This window comes from Lipotes vexillifer, unplaced genomic scaffold (assembly GCF_000442215.2).
Source record: "Lipotes vexillifer unplaced genomic scaffold, Lipotes_vexillifer_v1.1 scaffold356, whole genome shotgun sequence".
NCBI classification, from domain to species: Eukaryota; Metazoa; Chordata; class Mammalia; order Artiodactyla; family Lipotidae; genus Lipotes; species Lipotes vexillifer.
Window position 1 is genome coordinate 2,925,838 of NW_006797342.1, and position 7,616 is coordinate 2,933,453.

The following is a 7,616-nucleotide window of genomic DNA, read 5'->3' on the forward strand; positions in this document are numbered from 1 at the left end:
GCGCGGTCGGCGTGTTGCGGGGCGGGGGCTCCGGAGCGGGGTCGCGGGCGGGCGGGAGAGCCCTCCGCTCATCTCCGAGTTCCCGCGCGCCCCGCGCCCCCAGGAACGGGGGCCGCCGCCATGATGGGACCCCGTGCGGCCTGCGCATGCCCGGCGGCGGGGCCGGGGGTCGGCGTCCAGGCCGTGGTGCGCACTGCGCAGGCTCAGTAGCGGGGTTGGGGGTTGGGGCTTGGGGGTGTCGGCGCCCAGGGCGAGGCGGGGGCAGGGTGTGAGTGGTCGGAAAGTGGCGGAGGGTCCGGTGCCGGCGCGGTCGTCGGCCGCCCGGGTTGAAAGCGGGACAGGCGGGGCGGGAGAGCTTGGGGTCCCTTCAGGGCCCGCGGCGAGTGCGGGTCTCCGGGGGAGGGGTCGGGGCGCTCCCCACGACCTCCTGGAAGGCGGTGTCAGAGCAGTTTCGCGTCTGTTCTGAGAAGAAAATAAGTTAGTTTTACTGCAAATCCCTGCACTTCGGGTTTCGCGGTACATGTGACAGTTTAAGAGCAGGTGTGAGACGGTGGCCAACTTCTGAATGTACCCAAAGGATACAGTAAGACGCTGTAAAAGTCACCTTTGCGGTTTTCCAGGAGATCAAACCCAGTTTCTCCTGCCTTCTCATTGTGCTCTGGATGGTGAGGCAAAGGGCTGTCGAAATTAAACTTCGTTTACTCTGTGTATTTTCCTACCTTTCTTAATAGTCACCGCGCTTGAGCAGCGACAGCAGGGGGAGCCTTTTTGCCTGTTCTGTTAGTGCCGCCGCAGGGCGGTAGGAAGCGCTCACGCGCTCAGGGTTTGAAGGTGGATGGTGCACTAGTGCATACTGTGTGGATCTGCACATCTGGGGAGTCGTCTTTTAGCAGCTAATGTATCGCTGACTAGTACTTTGAGGTATTCTGAGTTTGCTATTCAGTAGTTGGGATACCATGCGCATTTTATTGCAACATAAGGCGAAATATGTGAAATTCTCTGCCAGTAGTTTTAAGGAGGAGTTCATGAAGAAGATGACCTTAAAATTGGACGTTAGGGCTTCCCTGGTGGCGCCGTGGTTGAGAGTCCGCCTGCCGATGCAGGGGACGCGGGTTCGTGTCCCAGTCCGGGAAGATCCCACATGCCGTGGAGCGGCTGCGCCCGTGAGCCATGGCCGCTGAGCCTGCGCGTCCGGAGCCTGTGCTCCGCAACGGGAGAGGCCACAACAGTGAGAGGCCCGCGTACCACACAAAAAAATAAAAAAATAAAAATAATTGGACGTTAAACAGTTGATGGGATTGTGATAAGTGGAAACAGGGAAAGGCTGTTCCAGGCGTAGGAAGGTGTCAGGAGCAGGGGTGTGGGGCTGTGAAGCATCAGGTGTTTTTGAAGAGCAGCCCATAATTGCGTTTGGTTTAGAATGTAGGTGTTTTAAAAACAGGGACTAGGGACAGAGGAGTAGAAAAGGCAGTCCGGGCCAGGTGGTAGAAGGCCTCTTGTCTCTGTCTAAGGAATTTGCCTTTTATTTGTAGGCTCTGACAGCTTCAGGTGTTTTGGCCCAGGGAAGCAAAGTAACCAAAGAGATGCCATCGACAGATCAGTTAGACTTGCAGAGTGGATTGGTGGCAGAGGAACAGGACATGCCTTGAGACGATGAGAGCTTCCCCGGGGCTCCTGGCGGTGGGACTGGAATCCCCCAGGCAGAGAAGGGAGGTGGGAATTAAACACAACCATAGTTTTTAGCTGTTATGGAGAGTGGGAAAACCATTAAAAGAAATGGGGAAAGGAGGGGGAGAAAGGTTGGTTTAGTATATGGACAAAGGACTGGATGATAAATTTGGAGTATAATCATATTGGAGATCCAGAAAGAGAATGTTTTGATGCATTCATGTGGCCTCCCGTTTGTGTTTTAAACTCTTTTAGCTGGATGCTGACAAATATGAGAATGATCCGGAATTAGAAAAGATCCGAAAAGAGAGAAACTACTCCTGGATGGACATAATAACCATATGCAAAGACAAACTACCAAATTATGAAGAAAAGGTGAGGGAGCTCTAAATTCTTTGAAAAGGGGAAACATTATGTTTGCTACTAATAAACACAAGCTTTTCTTTCCTTTTTAATGTCTTCATTTTGGTTTTATATCAGAGTCATGCTGGCCTCATAGAATAGGCTGCAAAATACTCCCTCCTTTTCAGTTTTTTGGAAGAGTATGTGTAGAATGTGTTTAATTTTTCCTTAAATGTTTGGCAGATTAACCAGTGAAGCCATGTGGGCCTGGAGCTTTCTTTGTAGGAAGGATTTTAGCTACGAATCCAATTTCTTTACCAGATATAGGGCTATCCAGAATATCTGTTTCTTGAATAATCTTAAGTAGTTTGTGTCCTTCAAGGCATTTGTCCATTCCATCTGAGTTGTCAGATTTATTGGCATGAAGTTTTTCAGACTATTCCCTTATTATCCTCAAAATATCTGTAGAATCTGTAGTGCTGTCTCCTTCATTCCTGATATTGGTAATTTGTGTCCCTTCTCTCCTTTGCCCAAGTCCCGCTAGAAGTTTATCAATTTTGTTGATCTTATCAAACAGCTTTTGGTTTCATTGATTTTTCTCTATTGTTTTTCTGTTCTCTGTTTTCTTGAATTCTGCTCTTGTCTTTGTCTTCTACTCACCTTGGGTTTAATTGCTCTTCTTTTTCTAATTTTTTAAAGTGGATGCTGAGGTCATTGACATGAAGCCTTCCTTCTTTTTTTTTTTTTTGCGGTGCGCGGGCCTCTCACTGTTGTGGCCTCTCCCGTTGCGGAGCACAGGCTCCAGACGCGCAGGCTCAGCGGCCATGGCTCACGGGCCCAGCCACTCCGCGGCACGTGGGATCTTCCCGGACCGGGGCACGAACCCGTGTCCCCTGCATCGGCAGGCGGACTCTCAACCACTGCGCCACCAGGGAAGGCCCCCTTCTTTTTTAATATAGGTGTTTAGTTCTGTAAATGTTCCCCTATGTGCTGCTTTGAGAGGCATCACACAAATTTTGTTTGGTATTTTCATTTTCATTCAATTTAGAATATCTCTGAATTAACTTCCTTTTTGATTTCTTCTTTGAACTATATAGTTTTCTTGACATATGTTAGTTTCCAGTTATTTGGGGACTTTTCCAGAGATTTGTCTTCTGTTAGTTTCTGATTTAGCTCCATTGTAGTGAGAGAGTGTATTTTGTATGATTTGAGTCCTTGTAAATATGTTGAGTCTTGTTTTATGGGCCAGAATATAGTCCATCTTGGTGAATGTGCCACGTGAGCTTGAGAAGAATGTGTGTTCTGCTGCTGTTGGTTGAAGTATTCTGTGAATGTCAATTATTTCCAGTTGATTGATGGTGCCCTTCAGTTCAACTGTATCCTTACTGTTGTTAGAGGCATACTTGTTTAAGACTGTTATGTCCTCCTGGAGATTTGACCCTTTTGTCATTACATAGTATACACAATTATCCCTTGTGAGTTTCTTGTACTGAAGTCTGCTTTGTCTGAAAGTAATGTAGCTCCTTGAGCTTTCTTTTGATTAGTGTTAAAGTAGTGTTTCTTTCTCCAGATCTTCACTTTTAACCTATTTGTGTATTTATATTTAAAGTGGATTTCCCATAGACAGCATATAGTTAGAGGGTTTTTTGTTTGTTTTTTATCTATTCTGACAGTCTCTGCCTTTTAATTGATGGATTTAGACCATTCACATTAAATTGATTGTTGATGTGGTTGGATTGATATATACCATGTTTGTAACTTTTAATTTATTATACTTGTCCTTTATTATTTAAAAAATGTACCCCTCTTTTTCTTCCTTGTCTGATTTTAATTGAGCATTTTGTGTGATTCTGTTTTCTTTCCTCCTAGCTTATCATTTAAAAAAAAATGTTTTAGTGGTTGCCTTAGAGTTTTATTTTTTTATTTTTAATTAATTAATTTATTTATTTATTTTTGGCTGTGTTGGGTCTTCGCTTCTGTGCGAGGGCTTTCTCTAGTTGCGGCGAGCGGGGGCCACTCTTCATCGCAGTGCGCGGGCCTTTCACTGTCGCAGCCTCTCTTATTGTGGGGCACAGGCTCCAGACGCGCAGGCTCAGTAGTTGTGGCTCACGGGCCTAGTTGCTCCGCGGCATGTGGGATCTTCCCAGACCTGGGCTCGACCCCGTGTCCCCTGCATTGGCAGGCAGATTCTCAACCACTGTGCCACCAGGGAAGCCCTGCCTTAGAGTTTTATATTCTGGACATAAAACCCAGGAAACTCTGGGGCTCCCCGTAATACTGGGCTTCCCAGGCTAGTCCACGCTTATCCTCCTGCGGTTTGTCAAAATGACCCCGTAGGTGTTCCTATCAGCTTAGGCTTCAGGGGCTTCTGCTCGGTAAACTGATCTCAACTCTGACTCTGCGTTCACCTCTGTCTGAGATTTCAGAGTAATGCTTTGTCCTGTGACATCAGTCCCCTGATGGATCTGAGAACAGTCATTGATTTCAGTTTGTTAGGTTGTTTTCTTGTTGTGAGCATGGGAGTGACAACTTCCAAGCTCTTTACCTGTCGGACCAGAAACCAGAAGTCCTCTCCTTGACGTATCCACCTGCCTTGAAGAATTGTTACTACTTCATGTGTTGGAAGAACCTTAAAGTTATATGCTTCCTTTTCTCTCCTCCCTATCTTTGTGCTATTATTGTCAAGCGTTTTACTTTTATAAACCCCACACTCTATTGTTTTCATTTTTAAGTAGTAAATTACATTGTGAAGAGGTTTAAATCCTATTTAAAAATACTCTTTAATTACCGTATAGTTAGCATTTCTGATGCTCCTCACTCTGTTGCATAAGTCCATGTTCCCATTTGGAAACTCAAGTCTGAGTTGGTCTTGGTTGATTGATTTATCTTCTGGTTAAAGGTCATATTTTCTCGCTTCTTTGCATGTTTGGTAATTTTTGATTGGATGCCAGACACTGTGATTTTGTTCCCTTGGGCGCTGGATATTGTTGTATCCGTATAAATATTCTTGAGTTTTGTTCTGGAATGCGTGTAAGCTTATTGGAAACAATTTGATCCTATTGGGTCTTTCCTTTAAGATTTGTTAGGTAGACCAGCCTATAGCTAATCATTCCCCACTGATGAAGCGCAATTCCTTTGTGTACACCACGCAAAGCCCCGCGAATAGTGAGGTTTTCCCAGTCTGCCTGGTGGGACAGGCACTGTTCCTGGACCGGTGTCAGTGCCGGGAACTGTTCCTTTCAGTCCTGAAGGATCCGAATGGCTCTTCTCCCAGCCCCAGGTAGTTTTCCTGGGCACATCCTGACGCGCTCTCAGAAGAATACTGGATGGAGATCCTCTGCGGGCCTTTGGGATTTTCTCTGTGAAGTTCTCTCCTCGGGTACTCCCGCCTTGCATACTAGCTCCCTTGGTCTCCCCAGATTCTCAGCTCTGCTCTTCAGCTCGGGGTGCTCTGCCTGGGTCCCCCGCTCCCTGCACCACCGCCTGAGAACTCTTTCAAGGTGTGAACTAGAGCAGGAGTAGGGTTCCCCTCTCTTGTTTCTGCCTCACGGGTCACTTTCTTCCCTTTCCTGGTGTCTGGTGTTTTACAAACCATTATTTCTTACATTGTGTTTGTTTTGACTGTTGGAGGTGGGAGGGGAAATCCAGTTTCTGTTACCTCATCTCATATGGAAGTGAAGTCAGGGTTGTTTTAAGTTCTTAGTTTTATGGTAATTCCCGGGTGCCCGTAAGAGACTCACTGATCCTTGGCAAAATGAGAAAACAGATGTGCAGAGTTTTTAATAACTTAAATGACTGCCTTGTTTTTGAAATTACCTTTGCTTTCTCAGGAATAAGGTGACTCCGTTATGAAACAATAGTGACAATAATAGTTGTTTTAGAATTTTTCTTTCTTGACAAAAGTTGGCAGCTGTGTAGGGGCTTCCTGGTGGCGCAGTGGTTAAGAGTCTGCCTGCCGATGCAGGGGACACGGGTTCGTGCCCCGATCCGGGAGGATCCCACATGCCGCGGAGCAGCTGGGCCCGTGAGCCATGGCCGCTGAGCCTGCGCATCCGGAGCCTGTGCTCCGCGACGGGAGAGGCCACAACAGTGAGAGGCCTGCGTACCGCAAAAAAAAAAAAAAAATGTTGGCAGCTGTGTTGGTCCCAAGACTTTTTCTTTCATCGTGCTGAGCTATGAACTGTGAAGCTATGGCCTTAAATCACTGAGCTTTAGCCTCTTAGTCTTATCATTGGACACCTGGAGGGGCTGTGGACTGCTTCCCATGGTCATGTTGATAAAGCCAGGCCCAGAACCCAGGTCCTCCTCCTGGTCTCAGGCTCTTTCTGATGAACCTGCCAGGAAGGCTGCCTTCCATTAGCTTGGATGTCTTCTGTGTGTGTTCCTGAAAAAGAAAATATAAGTAGGTGAACCAGCACTTAACACGTTGACCTAAGAATGAAAGTGGTGCAGTGACACCAAAATTGTTTAAAATAGATGTGTTTTATGGTTATCTCCTTATTTTGTTCTATATCAAATTATTCTTGTCACTCAGAGTACAAATATTATAACACCTTACAAAATGACGAAAGTTTTCACCAAGTGCCCTACTGAGTCATGAGATCCTCCGAGATTTAAATGGTGTTTTCTTACTTGGAATTTTAGACTTCCCATCTTCCACAGAAGGGGCTCATATATTGTAAATGCTAGTGGTTAGATTATTTTCATCATTACCATCTTGTAGAATAGCTTCTCTCCTGAAATGAAACCCTCTTCCTAATATAGGCTTATCTCTCTTGTTCTTCTAAAACAAACTTCTTTATTATCTGATTATCTCGTGTTTGCCTTAGGTTTCCTCGTGGTTAGACTCAGGTTATGCGTTTTTGGCAGGAATTCTACAGAAGTGGTGTTGTGTCTGCCCAGGGTACCCTGTCGGGAGGCATGTGCTGTCAGAGGGTTGTGTCACCGGTGATGCTAAACTTGGTTAGGCTGGTGCCCGTCAGGTTTCTGTGTTGTGAAGTAACCATTTTTTCCCCTGTGTAACGAATAAGAAATTTGTGGAGAGTTACTTTTCGACTATGAATATCACGTTTTCTATCAAACTTTGACTTGGCAATTTTAGTAAATCTTGATGGTTCCTGCTTGAAACAGTGTCAGTGTCAGGGTGAAAACGGTGACCTTCCAGCCGTCATCCTCCTGTACTGAGCTGGCCTCTCTGTTCTCTGCTGTTGATTTACATCAGTACAGGCTTATGGAGTCTTATTTTCCTCATGGCTCTGTAGTCCATTCCTGCCATGATCCATTTTGATGTTCAGACTGTTCCAGACTTGGCAAGTGGGCACCCCTGTCAGTGGCCCCTGCCCTCCTGACTCGTCCCCTTATGTTTATCAGCACCTCCGTGCTTTCTGGGTCAGCGTGTTCCAGGCTTTTCCCCTGACCTGGCCCTGGAATCGGCTGTTCTTCCAGGGACTTGGAAACCCAGACAGGGTGCTTGGTGCCCTCATTGCTACTCTGGGGTCAGTGCCCCAGGTCCTTCTGCCAACTGGATGAGGAGAGAGAGAGAGATTGAGAGAGAGAGAGAGAGAGAGAGAGAGAGAGAGAGAGAGAGAGAGAGAGAGAGGGTGTGT

At 46.4% G+C, this 7,616-nt stretch overlaps 1 protein-coding gene across 1 annotated transcript in view; it reads left to right on the forward strand.

The window, feature by feature from the left end:
* Positions 1–7,616, forward strand: part of ADI1 (acireductone dioxygenase 1) — an 11,334-nt gene that overhangs the window by 224 nt on the left and 3,494 nt on the right. Inside the window, exon 2 of the mRNA XM_007469246.1 lies at positions 1,924–2,043. Within this exon, the coding sequence (XP_007469308.1) occupies positions 1,924–2,043 (120 nt within the window). The remainder of the gene's footprint in view (positions 1–1,923; positions 2,044–7,616) is intronic.